Genomic DNA, 21,093 nt, shown 5'->3' on the forward strand with positions numbered 1-21,093 from the left:
GGCTCCTTGTGGTGGTCAGCTCTTCATAAAGTGTTGTGAGGATGTGGGGAAGCTGACAGGAACCGTCTTTTTATCAGGCCCTGGAAACCCGTGCCAAATTGCGTTTTGACGCGTCCCCAAGTGTTTCCATGCGCCACGGTGATAAGGTGCGAAGTCACACTTCAACAAACTACGGTCATTTGGTCACCTTCTGGTTTAATTTTGCATTAAGATTTTTTTAAACTGCCTGATAGTAATCTATTTAAAACTGTATCAGTAATGGTCAATTTCTAGCTATTTATTAATACAACTGCTTGCACAGTTGTATTATGTATGCAGATTGCAAAGTCTGCATGTGTTTTGTACTGTCAATATTGTGACAGGTTTTGTGTGTGTGTTGCTTTTTTTTAATGATTATCCGTAAACGTAATTTAAAATTCAAGCACCTATTTTAATCAGCTTAACTTTTGTGAGAGAGAAAAGGCTGAACTCTTGATCCCTTTCTTTATCTCTGTCTGTCTGTGTAGCCATTTGGGTGTAAGGTGTGAAGAAACACGTGCCCTAATGTCTTTGTGTGCTCAGTGAGAAATGGAAGGAGGCTCGTGTGCGTCTGTGGGAGGGGCGGTGAGGCAGTTACACGCGCCAGCCTTTGTTGAAAACAACGCTGCAGCAGATGCAGAGCTGGAAGGCATCCACTCTTAAATGGAAACCCTTATAATAAAGTGTTGTGCAACTTTTGGAAAAGCCTTTATTTTTCAACTTCTTGTTGCCTAATTATAGATTTTCAAAGTTGCTAAGGCACATTCTTATGCATAATCTCCATCCTTTTGTCAGACCTGAAAGCCCAGTTTTACTATTGTGAAAACTCTGATTTTTTCTGGACAAAATCCAAAATAATAACACTCTATACACTATTTTAAAAAAGCAAAAACAAAAAAAAAAAAAACACCTGAAAACACAGTGTTCGGGACATCATAACACAACAGCAGTAAACACAAGAAGTTTCAAGATTCACATTCAAGACTATGATGGTCTAATCTGCTGAGTCCGGGTTGTCAACTGTGTCCAGCTCCCATCTTTCACATAACAAAAAGAAACAGAAGAAAGCATACAGTCGAGATCCATTAATGCTTTATATGCAGACATATAATTACACATACAGTAATTTACAGTCCTTTGGTCAGATTCACATATAAAATGAGAAAGGCAGGCACCTTAATGAGTAAATCACAGTATGACATATACAGATAGGCTCTGTATATGTTGCAGAAAGACAGTTTTTGGAGTTTTGGCTCATACACCCCCACAGAGGATTTTAAATGAGACAATCAGCATATGGTTAAAGTGCAAGCTTTCAGCATTAATTTAATTGAAGAGAGCCCTGTGCACATCATATTTCATCCTGTAACTTCTATTAGTGCTCACATTATAAATAAACACTAGTGTTATTTATACCTGTTATACTGGCAGTCTTACATGTCATAACATTACATCCACCATGTTTTAAAAATAGTGTGGAATGTTTCAGATCATGAGCTATTTTTTTATGAATTGTTTTAGATGAGGACTTATCTTGTTTTTGAGTGTAACCAGTGGCTTGCACCTTGGTCTAAACTGACTGTATTTCCATTCATTTCTTATTTATAAACCTTAACACTGATACACCTACCTCTATCACCGAAAATATGTATGTATTTAAACAAAATAAGACTTTGAAATCCATGATAATCTCTTTTAATTGATTGATCGACTGGAAGTCCCGTCCATCGCTTTAATGATTCTGAAGGTGCTGGAGGGGCCAGCAGATTTTGGGGGTTGTCACCCCTGCAGTGGTCTTTCAGGTCCTTCGGTGTTCCTGAACTAGCCAATGCAGACATTTTTTGAAAGAATGTACCAGACTGTTGATTTGGCCACTCCTGAAGTTTTTGCTATCTATCTAATAGATTTTCTTGTTTTTACAGCCTAATGATGCTCTGCACTTGTACTAAAACCAGTGCAGTGCACTACCACTGACATCTCCTTAGGCCTCATATGTCAAATTACAGTGAAAAGCTCTAAAATACAAATTCAGCTCTGTGAATCATTGTCAGCTACTCTTGTTGTTCCTCATCTTTCTTGTCTTCCTCCACTGTTGGTCTTAACCTTCGGCTAACCCTTGTTGGCTGTGCACTCTGAACTGGCATGCAGTGTGTTTGTTAAATTAGATCATTAGTAACAATTGCAAACAATTCTGAATTGCTGTCCTTAAGGAATGACATCTGTGCTGTAGCTGATTAACTTCTGCTTAGCTTTATGTATCACAAGTAAATTGCTGTGAAAAATGTGTTTTAGTAAGAGCGAATATAATTAGAGCCTTGCAAATGAGATTTGCTAATTGTGTCTAACCATGTAAGCTGTTTGAGTTTTTGTGGGGGGGGAAATGAGATGAAATTGCCTTAGGATGGTGAGAATTTGTTTCAGAGATAGGGAGTTAGTGCTTTAGAAAAGACTGCCTCATCTGGAGAGTGCCTCCCCGCAGTGAACCAGCAGGGGGAAGTGTGGGGCTAGATGCTAAAATCATAATGAGAACACTCTAAAAGATGATGAATCTGAAAAAACTTACAATGCTCTATTGTGTGAATGAGAACAGACTGGACGCAGGCACTAAGTGTGCTTATTGATATCAATCAATCATGCCTGCCAAAGGGTGCTGCTCTTTTTCTAAGCATCACTTGGTGAGACATGTACTGTGAGGATGTCTATGCTTACAGGTGAGCCATGTATGACCAGCATAACATTTCTTTGCCTACTAGCCGCATAGACATCACAACACAACTCTCTAGGGAACCTGCAGTCAGAGCTTGGTGCTAATAAGGTCCGCACAGATCCCCCCCCCCCCCCCCCCCTCTCTCTCTCTTCCCCTCTCTCTCTCTCAGTCTGTTTTTCAGCTCTGAAGCTAATTGGACACTATGCTCTGCACTGTTAGGCCCTTTTGTGTTTTGACGTCACTCTTTTGCTATGCTTTCAGGATAACAGAAAACTACCTTAGATGGATACATTTTATGTTCTTGCTATACAAACAGATTAATGCAATGTGTAAAAAAAAAAAATCAGCAAACAACTCAGCAAAACTGGGTCATATGTGTGTGCACACATTCTTTTCCTTATTTGTCATCATAAAGATACTCCTTGCATTTTGTGCAAGTTTTGTACCAGCAGGACTTCAAAATACAGATGGTAGTTTCTGATAAACAGTGTAAATAACATCAAAAGAGTGATTCAAGAAAGAATACGAAAGAGCAGCAATAGAAATGTGAGATCTTAGTAAAAAATTCCCTCCAAAAGATCACAGAGAATTTCTTTCAGACCTGTTACTTTTTTATACCTTTCTCTTTCAACATACTTTGTTCTCAGTCTCTTTTTCTCAGTCTTTTTCACACTCATTCACCCACCCTGCATAATGGCAACCACTGGAGGCAGGCGTTAAAACACAACTACAGTATGGATGCCATTTCTTAAACACAGCCACTCAAAACTGCTCATACGTATTTCTGCTAATCTTATTAAAATGTTACATGCCAGGGGAGAATGAGCTGAATGACAATACCAGCAAGTGATTGAGTTTTGTGGCTGTAATTTGAAAACTGGATATTGTGTTTTGATTTTTGAGAAAAGGATGGAATGTTTCGAGAAATGATTCCATTATGTGCTTCTCCAAGTTAAAGCTAAGACAGCAGGTAACCCCTGCAGGAACTGATTCTGTTATCTGATGCATTTAGTAGTCATTACTCACTTTAAAAGGCTGATTACCGCCACATAGGCTCCTAGCTGTCACTCTTCCAGCTGTGAATGACGAAGAGGTGGCTGGATTTGTGGTGACAGTTCAGATTCTGCAGCTGTGGTCCACTCTGTGCTGATACAGATAAGTTGTTATTGGCGTACAGTAGCTTCAATACATCCCCTTGCCATAATCACAATTGAACACACAGTAGCTGCATGTATTCCATTTACACCAATTACAAACCAGCATGTCGCAGTCATAATCATAAAGCGCCAACCATGAGCACAGCTGCAGTCATGGACAGCTCCATGAGCCCACATCTACAGTCATAGCCACAAAGACGGTGTCAGAGCTGCAGTCAGCGAGAGTGCTTTAGCCACAAAGACGGTGTCAGAGCTGCAGTCAGCGAGAGTGCTTTTTTTCTAAGTCTTTGCCTGAGCATGCAGCCACAGCTAAGGGTGCACTTAGACGCACTATCGCAACCAGCAGACATCTAGTGTACAACATAATACCTTATAAGAAAGAGAGATCTGTCTTTCTTCATGGGTCAGATTAAATGCAAATGCCTTGTTGTCAGCTTTGAATGAAGCAAAACTGAAATTCCCTTTCCCAGAGGACAGAAAAAAGAATCACACCATGCACACAAACACACGCAACAAAGCACAGAATATTAAGCACACTCATACACTCATTGATAGTCCAGCATAAAGCCATTATCCTTTACTGCTTCGAGCCATTAGGTGTTACTTAGTATTAAAGGATGAGCTGAAGATAAATTGAGGCAGATGAAATGCTCACACAGCTGCACAGAGACTGATTTTACAGAAAATATGGTAGCGCTCAGCTCAGCAGCAGGGAGATCTGCAGTATTTTAAAAAATATGTCAGAAATTGATCAGTGTCTGAATGTCTCCATATGCCATTCAAGATTTTTCTTATTTATAATTTTTACCTAAATAAATAATCAAATAAATGGAATAAAAATATTAGAAAAAATAATACAATAACGGTTTCTTCCTTTTTTTACTTTCTTTCTTTGCTCCCTCATTTAGTAGTGAAAGGGTCAGATGATCTCTTTTTTCTCCAAGTCATTTATCCCTCTTTTCTACAAAGACTTCTCTCCAAAATATTCTTCTCCATGGCAACAGCAAACCACAAACAACACTTTTGAAAGAAGTCATCATTCAGATTTTTATATTATTTGCACTGTAAATTATATATAAATGTATTCACAAATTATGTGTGAATACTTCAGTAAGGTGCACAGCGTATAGCTGTCATTCATGCAATTAGGTTATGTATTTATAGTTCCCATGGTTACGCTTCCTGTGTATCTGTGTTTTAATCACGTTCTTGCATTTTGGGTGAAAATCAGTGTCGCATTCTGTACAACTGGATTAAAAACATGATCTAATGTCACACTCCACTGGTAACTGTACTTTCAAGGAATGCCTGGTTTCTTCTTTTCACTTTCTCGGAACTGAGAAAATATCAGTGTGTATCAGATGACTGCCAAAACCTTCCTTTAAGCCTTCAAAGCGGCGGGAAGCAATGTGGTGGTGTAACATGGTAGCGCTGTCACCTCACAGCAAGAGAGCAGGTTTGGGTTCAAATCTGCATGTCGGCTGTAGTCTGCTGTGCATCATCGGTTTTCTCAGGGTGCTCTCACAGTGCAAAGATATTTATTTAAAACTATTTGGTGATTGTAAAGTGGCAGCAGTGGATCAGGCTGAGATAGGCTGCTGCTCTACTATGACGCTGGTCAAATAAATGATTAAAAAAATACTTTTCTCAGCCTTTTCTTATCTGAAAGAATTATTTTAAAAGTATAGTGAGTAGAGATGCTGAATCAAACCAGAGCATCCCCCATAGTTTCAGAATACATTCCTTGTTTGTTTTTGCACTGTTTGAATAATATACATACGCTTAAAATAAAATAGAATGGTAAAAAAGAAATGTGCGCAGTCGGAACATCAATTCTAGAAACCATAGAGTACTTTCATGTCATGACTTTTAAGTCAACATTCCAGCTGTTAATACACATTTCTTCAAAGCTTGCAAGCTTTAATTTCTAAACTCAAAATCCAGCTTTCAAACTAAATTTGAAATATTTCTCACTCTGTTGGCAAAACCTCACCAACAGATCAACAGTTTAATCAGTTTGTGCCTGGAACCACAATTATTATCTGATCATTCACACAACCTGTCAGAATAATGTAGCTACTGAGAAGTTGTTAGATGGTGAATTCAGAATTTTTCTGAATTGCTGAAACACTAAAACTCATTGTCTGAACCAAGTGCTCAGTGGCCATAAACACAATTTACAGATCTCAGTGACTAATTTTTGCAAAACTCTAAAAACATTATCATTACAAATATTTAACACTGTGATGCACAAATGGCAAAAGGTACATAAAGCACAGATGTCCTAAATTAAAATCGATCACATTTGTTCCCAATGATGTGACACAGCCAATATAAGCCAGTTCAGAGAGCACACAGGTTGTTGAAGTTATTGGTTTCATGCTGTTATGGTTCAAAATATTGGGGATGGAGACAAGAGAAAAAACCACAATAACAACACTGGTCCGGCCGGGTTGAGTCAAACGATGATTTAATGATCACACACGTGGGAGATGGACACTGATGCAGACAGCCTCAAAATCTCAAAATGGTGGAGCATTGCTCAAACTTTTATAACCTCTGGTGCCTCCACCTTATCATAAAAAGCCTAAACATTCACATGCTCTCTCTCACACAGCGCCTAAGCTACGACCTTGGCTCCCTGTTTATCTGCTCCTGCTGAAATGGGGCAGAAAACTCCAGCACACTCTGTTCTCTTCTACTCAGACAAATTAGACAATAACCTTCTGCGAACAGTATTTCTTATAACTCAGCAATATAATGCATCATAAAACAATATCATTCATTCACAACAAGTCAGCAATTTAATGTAATGCAAATCAGTTTAACTAATGCAATAGTTATCAGCTTCTTCTAATTCAGGAGAATAATGCAAACTAAAACTACATAATAATTCACAATCTTTAATTAGGGGTATAACATGGCATAAAATAATATCATAATTTTACAATATCTACAATAGACTGAAATTATCAGAGAGGCAGAATACATGTCATAGACAGGGTACAACAGGAAATTCAAGGAGCCTAGGAGGATGAAGAGCAAGACAAAGAGTAATGATTTCTCATGTAATTCAAGCTACTATAACAGACAATGGTCTTGTTCATGGAATGACTATAAGGAACAGGACAAAGAGTGCAACCCAACATGAGCAGATTCTTTGTGTCCACCAAAATTCATAGATCAAGACAAGAGAACAGGTACAGCACCACTGTGTTTAGTCACTGTCTTTATATCAGCACTGTATAATTTATGCAGTTTTAGTTTTAGTAACCAAGGTCATCAGAGTTAATACTGTACTGCATTAATATTTTTGTAACTGCACATCTATCTTTATGGACTTGCAAGATTGCCACACAAGGGTGGAAATTCACTCAGCAGCAAAAGGCCATTATACCTGACAAGCTGTTTCAAAACAGCTCCATAAAACTGCAGGAAATATAGCAACAAGTTACTGAAGGCAGTCCAGACTTTGTAGGATTCAACACCGTCAGCCTTTCCACCAGCGACTCTGTCTCCAGCGACAACAGGGTGCACATGAAGAAAATGCACTTTGAGTGCAACTCAGAAAGGGTCAAAGAGCTGCATTTTTAGCATGTGCAAGTAAGTGCACATTCAGACAAAGTATAGATATGGCAGGCTCAAGCTCAGTGAAATCACATCAGTATGTCCGGTGTAAGTCGATATTGCACATATTATACTCTACAGCACAATGCCGTCTTTCTGTAGCACTTAGAAAATTATATCTATTTCAACATATAGAACATGTTTGATGTAGGATACCTGTTCAGTCATGGTAATTTGACACTGTGCTGCCATAAGCAAATCATATGGTTCCCCACTATTATGTGACTCAAAGGCCAAATAATACAGAGCATCTTCTTGGGTCTTGCATTGCTGTTCAGAATGGTTACAATTATGGGCAATTATTGCCAAGCACCATCCACCTCCCTTTCCTCAACCTAATATGGGAGTTTTTCTTGTATGGTAGTGGAAGAGATATGTGTGTCAAGGCTGGATATACCAGACGGTTCTGTCCCCATTGGCTGGTGTGGGGGAGTATGCAGCGTTGATGAAGTGCTGCGGCCTGACCCAGCCCAAAGACACGATAAAGCCAAATGACAGTCCAATTTACGGTGCATTGTAGGCTTTTCACTGCAAGGAACTTGCCATTTCTATTTTCCACTATGTTTTTTAATGTACATACAGTAAATTTAAAACCCACTATCATTTTTTTTTCTATAATGCAATGCAAAATGCACTTGCTGGACTGTAAACAGCAAACATTTCTCCTGCAGCTATATACCTTGAACATTCTTCTTTTCATCTACTCATCTTTTCTTTATATAGTTTGAAATGACTGCTCAGTTGTGCTTTTATTGTGACTGTCCTGTTTATGATCTGTTGCCATTGTTGCCTTTGAACAAGGTTTTAAGGCGAGTGTTTGATTTTGCGAGAAATGCCGGAGCTTTTTTATAACGCCGTTTGAAAACGTTGTTTTGTATTAGTAGTGGAAGGTTTCAAGAAAAGTGTTTTAGCAGTTCAGAAAAAAATGTAACTGTAACAGAATAAAACATATAGCAAATGTTTATGTTTTATATGTATTGTATATTTTGTAGGATTTATATATCTCACACTATAACTCATGAAAGAGACCAATTTCACTTCTTTTTTTTTCATATAACATAATTTTAAAAAGTAAACATAATACGCTGTGGGAAAATATGAGATAGTTTCAGCAATAATGAGTCATTTCTTTTCGGATAGTTTATCATTTGTAGAAGAAAATCTCTACAAAAAACACCTTTCTTTATCTTACTCTTCCTCCGCTGCCTCTTCATTTTTTTCCCCATCCATCACTGGTAACAAGCTTCAACTTGCCCTTGCGTGCAACTCTGAACTTACCTTAAATTGCATCTGTAGCAACCAGTCTGACCAATTTTGAGTTATGCTCTAGAAATGAGTCTGCACTGTAGTTCAGTTTAACTTCTGTCTCCTGTGGTTAGCATTTATCAACACAAGTGTATCACTGTGAAAAAGTATTTAAGAGATAAGAATGTGTTCAGAGCTCTGACCAAAAAAAGCTTGTTGTACTGAGTGAAATTGTTTATTGTTTATTTATTTATTTATTTATTTATTTATTTATTTATTTATTTATTTATTTTGTCAAAACTGTGATGGAGAATTGGATGATATGAGAATAGCTGTAATTTATTATTCTAGAGTCAATAAAAAGGGGCAAAGCAAGCTTACATGGTTTGTTGACTATTTAAAGTTCTTTGATCCTTTAAGCCAAATAGAGGAATCGGCCCCCACATAGAGTATACATTGTGTAATACATGTTATGTAGGGTTGGTTCCAGCTACATACCAGTCCTTGAGTAAATACACCATTCAGAGAAAACTAATAAAGAATTTACAAGGAGGAGTTTTATATGCTAAGCCATGCTGCATACAACTCTGATCAGTGTCAGTTTAATCAAAGCTATCCGGTAGCTTCACGTGTAGCTTCCTGCACCTGCAAGCCAATAATCTAATGCTAGAAAATCATTTAAGATTCTCACGCTAATGTTATGTGTATTCTGTGAGCTCTAGGCTATGTTCTGAGAATGGCTATGTAGAAGGTCGAACTGATCCACTTCCCCACTTAATTGAAGTCCAGAGTGTTCCCTTGGAAACCATCTGATGGGGTAAAATGTACTGTAAAAAGACATGATTCAGAGAAAAATATGAGGGAAAACATAAAAATAAAATCAATCACAAGCAATAAATTTGTGCATCAGAACCTCAGATGTTATAAGGAAAAAAAGTGAGATTGTTCCTGTGTGGCTGTACTTATGTGGCTTTATATTAAAGTACTAGGGATAATAGGGGATAACACAGGGGTAATAAGTGTTTGCAAATGAAATTGTCTGTTTATCTACAGTTTGCGGTGTTTTAAATGCGCTAAAAGATTTAGAATCATCTTAACCTTTTTCGTGGTCTATCTGTTTTGCTAGTGTTACCCTTTTCTCTCTTTTCTGTCATCATTATTTCAGTTACTGACCCTCAATCACAGATGGAAAAATAAAAAACAAGGATAAATCACTGGGCAAGTGTGAAGATGAAGGTGCTCTGCTTGTCTTTCTGCTCTTCGCTGTGGTAAACTCTTGCAATACAACTCTTACAATAACGATTTAGAAAGACTCACCCATCGGAGCTGATGCACTCAAAAATACCCCTCATCAGAGACAATTTGGATGACAAAGGAGAAACTGACAATTTTTGAGGATGATTTTGGAGTCCCTAACCAACCTTAATGAGAAGTGTGAGTTTGAAAACGGGTTTGTGTTTGTACAACAAGCATGCCCCTATATCTCCAGTTGGTACCCCAGCCTTAGTCAATGCCACAAGTCTTGCAGAGCTTGAAACTGAGAATCAACCCAGACAGTGTGATGCAATAAAAAAAAAGTTGTGACTAAAGATAAGAGAGAAAGAGCTGAACTCGAAGAGCCTGGATAAGAACTCACTGCTGGTGAGTGAAAGGCATGAATTCATCTTAGCAACAGTAGCAGAGTTATGCATTGCACGTAGCGGCAATGCTGATACAAAGCCATGAATATTTCACAGTATCTGTTTAGGAGTCTTCAGTGTTCCTATTTCTGTGGATGGTTAATTGTAGTCATTACTGAATAGCTCATCATTAAACCAATCAATATACAAATCTGACCTCAGGATACCAATCTGATTGGTCTCTGAATACCAGCTGTTATTATATTAATATTATATTAATAGGCTATAGTTTTGGTAAAAATCCAACCACATCAGTAAAACTGTCACTGCAATTATAGCGAGGACTGCTATAATTGCTCTGGCTTTCTCCCACAGTCCGAAGACCTACATTTAGTGGGGTTAGGTTAACTGGTGATTCTAAATTGCCCTTATGTTGAATGTGAAGGTGAATAGTTGTCTGTCTCTCTGTGTTATTAATCCTGGCAACCTATAATGGTGTTCCCTGCATCTCACTCTAATGGCAGCTGGTATAGGCTCCATACGCTCCTCAGTCAGTCAGTTAGTCAGACAGACAGACAGACGGACAGTGGTACAATGAGTGTTCACACTATCAAACTAACTGACAGGTCCTTAAACGATTGCACTGCAAGCAACCACTGGACACACTTCCTTTGATCAAAGCCCTTCAGATGTTCCATGTGAAAACACCACAGCATAATATCTTCCATTGTTGCTGAAGGAGAACAAAGCAAGCTTTGAGAAACTGTCTGAAATATGTATTATTGATCCACAGATGAATACAAGACGAAAAGAAAAGAACGGTGGACATTAAGCTTTGATGTGTCTTTTTCACTGAACACGGCTTTTAAAAACCTTGGTACTGATTTATGTTATGGTTTAAGGTTCATCACAAATGACGACCCGATTGCAAACACAATAGAGGCAGACAAGCAGCTATAGCAAAAACAAAGGTGAGTTTTAATAGAAAGCTGTTTAAAACTCTCGAGTTACCATGAAAACATTCAACTCTGCGGTTATGAAGAGTAAAGTCTAAAAAAATAACACAGTGGTGAAGAACTCGGGCAGCCAAACAGGCAGATGAAGGACTGAGGAAAGAGGTAAAAAAAAATTAGACTGAAACAGACAATCAGAGGGGTGGGAGAAATAATTGAAACAACACAACCAAAAACAGACATCAAGATTTTGTTTCTTTTTTGTATTATTTAGTATTTAGTATTTATTTATTTATTGTCATTGTCAAGAACAATGAAATTGCGTTTGGGGCTTCCATACAACCCAAAAAAAAGAAGAAAATAATAAATACCCCTTAAAACCCAAGTGTACATATTTAACCCAGTGTGACTCCAATGCAATAAGACAATCCTTAGCAATAATGTTCGTAGAAATTCAGACAAAGACCTGAGAAACATGACAAAATACAACAATGCAACCCATTCAATATTATTGTACTGTGAGATATGATATCAGATATGATAGTTATCTATTTAAGAAAGGGGGGGGGGGGGGGCAGGAGGGGGAAGAGAATAAAGATATGATGCACCAATGCAGACCAGTTCATTGCTATTAAGAAGTTGGATATGGTTATTGTCCGTGAGAGGGGGGCAGAGAGTTCAGGAGCCTCACAGCCTGTGGATACAGGCTGTTGGCCAGTCTGGATGTTCTGGCCTGTATAGACCTGTACCTTCTCCCTGAGGGCAGCAGATGGAAAAGGTGGCGCGCAGGGTGATGTTGGTCCCGCAGGATACTGTGCACCCTCCTCAGACAGCGAGTGGGGAAGATATTACTGATCTCTGGCAGACTTGTTCCAATAATTCTGCCAGCTTCTTTCACCACCCGCTGGAGTGCTTGCTGATCGGCCTTGGTGCAGCTGGGGAACCACACTAGAAATCCATACGTCAGAACGCTGCTGATGGCACAGTTGTAGAAGTTCAACATCAGAGATCTGGGAATGTGTGCGCTCCGCAGTCTCCTCAGGTAGTAGAGGCGCTGTTGGGCCTTCCGTACAACTGAGGTGATATGGTTGCCCCAGGACAGGTCCTCGGTCACAGTTACCCCCAAGAATTTAAAACTGCTCACCCTCTCCACCGCCTCACTGCCAATGAAGAGAGGCAGATGGTTGTTATGACCCCTCTTCCGGAAATCTACAATGATCTCCTTGGTCTTTTTGGTGTTTAAGACCAAGTTATTGTCGTGGCACCATGACTCTAGTTGTTGCACCTCTGTCCTATAGTTTGTCTCATCATTGTTGGATATAAGTCCGAGCACTGTAGTGTCATCTGCAAACTTAACAATGAGATTGGACGCGCAGGAGGAAATACAGTCATGGGTGAAGAGAGTGTATAGCAGAGGGCTCAGAACACACCCCTGAGGGGCACCGGTGTTGACCACAAGGGTGGAAGAGGTGTTCTTACCCACTCTGACACTCTGTCTACGGTTAGTGAGGAAGTCCACAATCCAGTTGCACAGAGAGGAGTTAAGTCCCAGTTGGTGGAGTTTGGGACGTAGTTTGTATGGCCGGATGGTATTAAAAGCCGAGCTGTAGTCTACAAAGAGGAGCCGTGCATAGGTGTTCCTGTGTTCCAAGTGCTTCAGTAATGTGTGCAGCACTGTGGCGATCGCATCCTCGGTTGACCGGTTCTCCCTGTATGCAAACTGGTGCGAGTCCAGGGATGGTGGAAAAGCAGCTCTGATGTGTTTAATGACCAGTCTCTCCAGGCATTTGGCGGGAATGGGGGTGAGTGCCACAGGTCTGAAATCGTTCAGACATGTGACATTTGACTGTTTTGGGATGGGAACGATGGTTGCTGCTTTGAAACAGGATGGTACCAGTGAACAGGACAACGAGGTGTTATATATAGAGGTGAAGACGTCCGCCAGGTCCGCAGCACAGTCTTTTAGCACCCGGCCCAGCACTCCATCCGGCCCGGCCGCCTTCCTGGTGTTAATGCTCCGGAACACACGCCTCAGCTCATGAGTGCTCAGGACCGGAGCAGGGTCGGTTGAGGGGAGAGGGGACAGGACAGGGTCGGTGTTCTCCCTGTCAAAACGGGCATAAAAGAGATTTAGATCCTCAGCCAGAGTAGAACTGTCGGCTGAGGGTGATGGTGTTCTTCTTTTGTAGTCCGTGATAGCCCTGATGCCCTCCCAGACCTGCCTTGGGTTTGTGTTGTTCTCAAACCTGGCCTCGATACGCCTCCTGTGCTGCTGCTTGGCAGTCTTGATGCCTCTTCTCAGGTTGGCCCTGGCAGCACTGTATGCCTCCTGGTCCCCGGATTTGAAAGCGTTGTTCCTTGTTCGAATAAGTTGTTGAACTCCGTGTGTCATCCAGGGTGGATTATTAGGGAACACACGGAATCGTTTCCAAGTTGTTACATTGTCCACACAGAAACAGATGTAGTCCAAGACAGTGGAGGTGTAACTGTCCAATGCGACACGATTGTCAGTGTCCTGCACCTTGAATACATCCCAGTCTGTGCAGTGGAAACAGTCCTGAAGCATCGGAATAGCATCCTGCGGCCATGTTCTCACGGTTTTGGTTGTAATCCCAGTGCTCTTGATCTTTTGTGTGTATATTGGGCGTAGCAGAAGGGAGAGATGGTCTGACAGACCCAGGTGGGGATAAGCCTGGGCTCTGTACGCATTCGCCATGTTGGTGTACACCTGGTCCAACGTTCTATCTCCTCTGGTAGCACACTTCACATTACGGTGGAAATTGTGAAGTACAGATTTCAGGTCCGCGTGGTTAAAATCCCCAGCCGCAATAAAGACACTGTCCGGGTGTGCTACCAGGCTGTTATTGATACTGCTGCTCAATTGTGCTAACGCTAGCTTAGCATTAGCATCTGGTGGAATGTAAACAGCGCAGATGTAAACGGCGCAGTTTCAGTTCAGAGCATTTCCCTCATTCAGTGTAAAACAAATCTATAAAAATGCAAATTACTCCTTAACACCTCCACCATTTGCCTGCAGACTCAGGGCCCACCCTCTGTAACTGGAGGCATCAGTCACTCTGTAGGATCTCTTGGTATGTGCTGGGGGAAAACAATGGCACGTTAATACTTGGGAAGTGTGTCTTTGTTAATCAGGACACTAAAACCCAGTGTACAGTCTGTAAATGAGCAAACTATGCACTCAGTTTTGAACCAAACAAAACTGAATGTTTCTTCTTTACTTACCTGTTTTGCACCTGTTTTGTCCCTATTACATTAAATCATTAGTAAATGAATTAAACTCTGGTCCTCTCCCATGTGTGTTTTGTCTTATCTGCTCTGCTCCCTTAAGTTTCCCCTCACTGTCTCTCATGGCAGATGGCTGCCCCTCCCTGAGCCTGGTTCTGCAAGATGTTTCTTCCCATTAAAAGGGATTTTTTTCCCTTCCCACTGTCGCCAAGTACATGCTCATAGTGTGTCCTCTGATTGTTGGGGTTTCTCTCTAATATTATAGGGTCTTAACCCTACAATATAAAGTGGTTTGAGGTGACTGTTGTTGTTATTTAGTGCTATATAAATAGAAGTGAATTTAACTTTGAAATGAATTGAAAGTGCTGGGTTGTTGGAAATGAGAAAATACTTCAAACCTTGGGCCTGCACTGGCATAAAATTTTCAACAGAGTAAAGCAGACTGAGAACACTAATGGCACCAAGGTTTTAATATATATGCATTTGTGATCATTCTGGTGATTGTAATTTTCATAATGTGAACAATTCATTTTGGTGGACCACGAGGGCACGAAAGCTTACATAAACTGGTTGAAGTGCATCTGCTTAAGAGGTACTTCATAAATTAAAGTAATGTGGGACTAATGAAGAAGGTTGCCTGATTTATTTAAAGATGAAAAGAAGGATTTACATGAGGTTGCGTTTCGGGGTTTTAATAAACATTTTTTAACTCACTAAGTAACATCCTAACATTTTGAAATTTTCTTTGGTGCAATTAGGTTCTGAATCATTAATCACGGTGGCTCTGTTCACAGTCTTTCAGCAGTTCAACAACCCTTAATTAAACTAAAATGGATGCAAGTCGGATCGTGTATCCCATCAGTAGTCCCAGTGGGTGGGAGATTAATAAACTTGGCTAACATTTTTCATAAAACTTATCTTGGACTTTATCAATAATGGGTCAAAACAGATGAGAGCCATTTCTGAGTACTAAGACATGATGTTGAAGTACAGCAAAGATACTGGCTGATCAAATTACACTGGTGCATACATATATATATATATATATATATATATATATATATATATATATATATATATATATTCCCTTCCCTTCTTGGGGAAGGGAATATTGGGAATATTGGGAAGATGGCCCCAACTGACCGAGTGCTCAGTGAATACCTCAGGCAGCAGAAACCCATGAAAGAGGAGGGAGACGAGGAACCATCATGAAAGGACAGGCCCCTGCACGGTATGTACCACCGGTACATACCGTGCATATGTATATATATATATATATATATATATATCTATATATATATATATATATATATATATATATATATATATATATATATATATATATATATATATATATATAGATATATAGATATAGATATAGATAGATATAGATGCAGCATATTTTATCTGTTCTGCCTGTTTTAAACTTTGAAATTGGCATCACAGTTTGATTTGGACTATTTCCAATGAACGCCTTTAATGATTTTCTTTTGAGAAAAATCAATCAATTCAATTCTTGAATAACTTTTAAAACACTGTACTGCAATGTGGGCATGCCAAAGTACATAATTGTGAAGCATATTGAAAATTGGCACTTTGGTATAATTACTGAGCGAAAAGACAAGAACAAATCAGGGAACTGAATAAAATTAATATCTAGCCAGCATAATTAAATTCTACATTGTAATAACAGCTTATTTTAGTTCCTCGTGTTTGTGAGCCCACACACTGACCCCTAATGAATCATTCCAGATGAGCATTAACATGTAATTACCTTTTGTCTCATTAGACAAATTTTGTCCTATTCCAAAATGTTATGATGGATCATTATAGTATTACCAGGCTATTTAGCTGCGTTGGGCTTACATTGTAAATCTACTTCGTACTTTATTCAATTCATAACACCGTAAATTATTATTCTCCTCCAAACCATCAATTATACTTTATATAATGACTCTGGTTTGTCACGTTTAGGCTAAGGGAAATGTGCACCCGTTTTGCAGTATCTATCTAAATACACAACTTTGGTTTAAAATAAATACATAAATTAATTTATCCAAACGGTCAATCCTACTGGATCGACGTACACAGAAGAATTTCAGTCGGCAGTGTTGTACGTGTCTTCAGTACATTTAGTCAACCTACTGCAAATGCCTTGGCATGGGTTCGAGGACACGAGCATCTTGCAGCGTAGTCTCTTTATCTCCGGGAGTAAGTGAGACACTAGTACAGAGACTGTTGGGTAAGGGTGATGCGCACTGAGAAGCTCCCCAAAAGGCTGTTGCTTCGCTTACTGGACTCACACGAGGATGGATAGAGTTTTTGCGTAACGGTAACGCGGTGAATTTTTGTACTCTTTTTCCAAATTTTGGTCGCTTTGTAATTACGTTATTAACGGAAATAACGTTCAAGGAGTTGTTCGGGGGATTCCCCAAATGTCCAGCCTTTGAATTTATTTTCAACAACAGTAGAAAGATCTAACATTCCTGGAGATTGCCTGTTTGCAAACGTTTTGGATACTATAGCGTCTCACTCATATGGCGTTCTGACTGGATTGATTTGATTTGTCTTCTACTGTTATATCACGAAAAAAAAAATTTGGTTGAAATGTCCGACTTCCACAACCGGAGCCAAACAAGCGCACGTCGCAGTGACTACGTGTGGCAGTATGAATATTATGAGGACGAAGAGCCCGTGTCGTTCGAGGGACTCAAAGCGCACAGATGTAAGCCAAACACATTACTAAGACGTTTCCCATTGTTTCTGATCTCCTTCTAAATTGTGCAGTGTTTATGTCTATGGCTGTGTTATGTGTAGCCTATGTGTATGCCTTCCAGCGCACTTTTAATTAAATGATTCATCACCCTTTGGTCCCCCTTACTCCTTGCATTATTGCTTTAGCTGAACGCTGTCTGTTTCTCAGCAACATTGTGTAGCAGATTTAGTTCGTGGAGCACCTGTAGTGCCGTTTTATACTCCAGTGGAAGCCTAATAGTCAAGCCAATTAATGAGACCAAATTGTAATGCCAAACAATTCGGTTACTTTAATCAAATGTTAGACGAACGAAATTTCACTCTTTACAACACAATTAAGAATTCTGTCCTCAGAGTGAGGCTTCCAGTTGAGAATAAAAGTCACACACAGAAAATGAGAAGAGCAGAGATTAATGTAGTCATTAATTGTACTAATAAGATTCTTCCTTCTCTGACCTTTCAGACTCCATCGTCATCGGCTTTTGGGTTGGACTTGCTGTGTTCGTGATTTTCATGTTCTTTGTTCTCACTCTGCTCACAAAGACAGGAGCGCCACATCAAGAGTGGGTATAATAGCAGGCTGGAGCCCATGTTTATTTCCACTTTCACATTTCCCCCTACAAGGACATTTAAAGCACCGTGGAGAGCTCAAGGAAATAAGCACTTAGCACTTCTCATCTAAGTGGCTGTTTAAGAGTGAACTGATGAGTTTCAGGGATGCTGTTCTGACAGTAGACTGTGCAAAAGTCTTGAGCTACCCCCACATTATTTATTAGTTTTCTAGAAAAACTGGAAATAGTGTAAACATTTTTGAAACATGTGCGAAATAAATACAGTTTGTAATGCAGAAACAGTGTCTGTACAATTCTAATGAGCTTGAAAGTCATTTTGTTGGTATGTCCACCTTAATTCTTCACCACAGCCTGAACTCTCTTAAGCAAGCTTTGTGGTCATTTATTTAAGCAGTCTGCAGGAATAGCTCTCTGGGCTCCTTGAAGGGCATCCCAAAGCCTTTCTTTGGATGCTTGGTGCCTTTTGCACCATTCTTTCTCAAGATGATCCTACACTGTTTTAATAACATTGAAGTCCAGCAGTCCATAAGACTTGTTGCCATTTATTTTCAGCCCAGTTCATGTGTAATTTGGAATACTTTAGCATTTCCTCCTTGTTTCCCAATGAAAGGGTGGCTTCTCGACAGCCACCCTTCCACAGAGACCATGTCAAATGAGGCTTCAATTAATAGTAAATGGATCAGGTTAGATGTATCACTCGGCCCCTGTCTCAGTTCTTTGCCAGATTTCTTTCCTATTTTTTAAGACTATGACCATCAGATAGTGTTCATCTGCTGTAAATTGTTTTTTAGGCTTCCCACTTCTTCTTTTGTCCTCCACTTGTCCAGTTTCTTCTCCATGTTTTAGGGTCACACTGCAAACCATGCTAAGACATGCCTAGTTTTCTGCTAACAGCTCATTTGGATTTACCTTATTGGTGAAAAAGCCTTTATCTTTGGCATTTTTGAAAATGTAACTAAAGAAATGGGAACACATGTTGTGTGTTTGTGACAGGCTGCTAATAACAATTTGCCTAAAGGTACAATTTAAAATAGATTCTTTGCTAAACTGTATGTCAACACTGGCACATGTCTTGATTTAGGTCCTTCTAATGCTTCAATGAATCATAGGTCAGTTTTAAGTAGCTGAACAAAAAAACAGAAATCCTCAGGTACAAGGACCGGCCTGAAAATGACTGGAAAAACAGCTAATATCCAAAGAAATTAAAAAGTGCTCTTGAGCTATAGCGCTCCAGGCTTTCTGAATCAAAGACCTTCAGAAAGCCCAGAGAGCTATAGCTCAAGAGCACTTTAGAAAAATTACAAGAAGGTCTGTCTCTTTCAAAGCAAAATATAAAGAAATGAGAGATTACTGGGCATTTTGCACATTACTGTATGTTGTAAGACATTGTAATATAATTATGTCATGTTGAATACATATATAGATGAGTGACAAATAAAAAAAGGCCAATGTAAATTAACTTAAAGCGATTGGTCACCATCAATTCATCGCTCATTGACAATGATTCCTCTAGTTTTGAGAATGCTGCTGCAGGGATGGCCCACAACGGATCATCCATCCGTGATGGTGGTGGAGTGTTTTGTTATACATTTTGTTCCAAAATCTCCAAAACGTGTTTAACTACTTTACAATGTGATGACTGGAAAAACCGTAGCATATTATTCACATCACTTTCATACTCATCCGTCACCTCTTGTGTCGTTTGGATGGGAACAGTTAGCCTTAAGAAAAATACAGAATGAATACAAACCATTATGTGAATAAGTCTAGGGTTCATGTTTTGCCTGTAATTTTTCAACTGCCTCTTTACTGATTTTATATTGTGCTTTTTACAAAAGATATTTGAACTGGCGCTGAGCTTCGTATTGTCAAAGGCACATTTTCCATTTCAAAATAATAACCAGAACTGGAAATTGGTGAGAAGTCACTTATATAATGTCAGACTGAATACAGCTCTGTGGTTAAACCAAGGCGGAGTAAGTAGTTACCCCTGCTCAACCCTGTTCCTTTTTCAGCATGGGTGATTTTAAGAATCCATTTCCAGACACAGAAGCAAAAAAGCAATGGAGAACAAAAAAATCCTTAATTTTTTCTATTGAACTAATGTTACATTCAGGACAAAAATGACCAAAAAAAGCGCCTCATATTGTTAAAGCCTTCTCCTGCTGTAATCTCACTCTCATCTTTCTTTGTTTCATAACAGTAACCCAGACTCGGCTGAAAAGCGTCATCGACCGGGAAGCTGTCTGGTAGACATTGATGGTCACCAGGATGAAAACGACAAAGCCTTCTCACGTCCGTTGCTAGCAGGATCCCGTTCATATTTTAATTTCTACATCAATGAGGAAGACAAGGGTCACGGGAAGCAAAAAGTAGAAGAAAAGAGAGCTGGAAAGCACACCGGGGCCCGAGCCGAGCAGGGAACCTTCAACCGGAACAGAGGTGTCAGCTCCTCTGGGATGGACGAGATGGAAGAAGACATTGAGGAGGCTGGGGTCCACCAACAGCTTACTGGACTAATAGAACAGAGCAAGACAGACAGAGAGTGCACCTTTCTTTCTCACTTCAACATCCCTAACTTTGTCAACTTGGATCACAGTTCAACTCTTGGAGAGGATGATCTGCTATATGAGCCCTCAGTCATACTAGAGCGTCAGTCTAAATGTCACGATGCTCACTTTGACATCCACTAAGGCTCGTCCTGCAGATAAGCATGGTTATAGTGATACCGTAACACCATTTGCTTTTTCAAAGGGTCATTTATGAACTGACAATGAGAAATATACTCATCACTAAGCTTCTGTGTATGAAGTTTTGTTGTGTTTTTTTTACAGCCAACAACCAAGAGGGCACAAAACCTAGCTGACAGATCAATATTCAGTGCAACTCAAAGTTATAAGATGATAATTCTTCCTGAAGTTGAAATTGCCTCAGGCGAGATACCGGTTATTTTGAGTATAGGCTCTGGAAATGGACGCAGCTGTGCTGTACCTGGATGAGATGACATTTTCACACAGGAACAGATAAAAATGGAAGAGTGCCAGGTTCACAAGGGAGTTTTTTTTTTGTAGTTCTGTAGAATTCATCATGTTGTTATTGCTGTGTCGTTTTCCTTGTAGAATTTTGAACACTGGGCATTATCTTTTAAAAACGAAATAAATGCCAGCTGGTCTACCAACAAATTTAAAAACTGTG

At 39.6% G+C, this 21,093-nt stretch overlaps 1 protein-coding gene across 1 annotated transcript; it reads left to right on the top strand.

Moving 5' to 3' along the window:
* The first annotated feature begins 17,179 nt into the window (after positions 1–17,179).
* Positions 17,180–20,591, top strand: LOC146617241 (melanocortin-2 receptor accessory protein 2A-like). Its single transcript, XM_085373181.1, has 3 exons — positions 17,180–17,297; positions 17,790–17,889; positions 20,102–20,591. The coding sequence occupies exons 1-3, from the start codon at positions 17,180–17,182 to the stop codon at positions 20,589–20,591; spliced, it is 708 nt and encodes a 235-aa protein (XP_085229307.1).
* Positions 20,592–21,093: the final 502 nt, after the last annotated feature.

Source organism: Diplotaxodon limnothrissa, linkage group LG15 (assembly GCF_057381915.1).
Source record: "Diplotaxodon limnothrissa isolate DT_005_m linkage group LG15, D_limnothrissa_male_GT1.1, whole genome shotgun sequence".
Lineage (NCBI taxonomy): Eukaryota > Metazoa > Chordata > Actinopteri > Cichliformes > Cichlidae > Diplotaxodon > Diplotaxodon limnothrissa.

Bases quoted from the DNA above. Each gene is read 5' to 3' on its own strand.
- LOC146617241 (XM_085373181.1), top strand. From the start codon at position 17,180: ATGTCCGACTTCCACAACCGGAGCCAAACAAGCGCACGTCGCAGTGAC. The intron at 17,298-17,789 runs GTAAGCCAAACA...CTGACCTTTCAG, and splicing joins GGGACTCAAAGCGCACAGAT to ACTCCATCGTCATCGGCTTT. The intron at 17,890-20,101 runs GTGGGTATAATA...GTTTCATAACAG, and splicing joins ACAGGAGCGCCACATCAAGA to TAACCCAGACTCGGCTGAAA.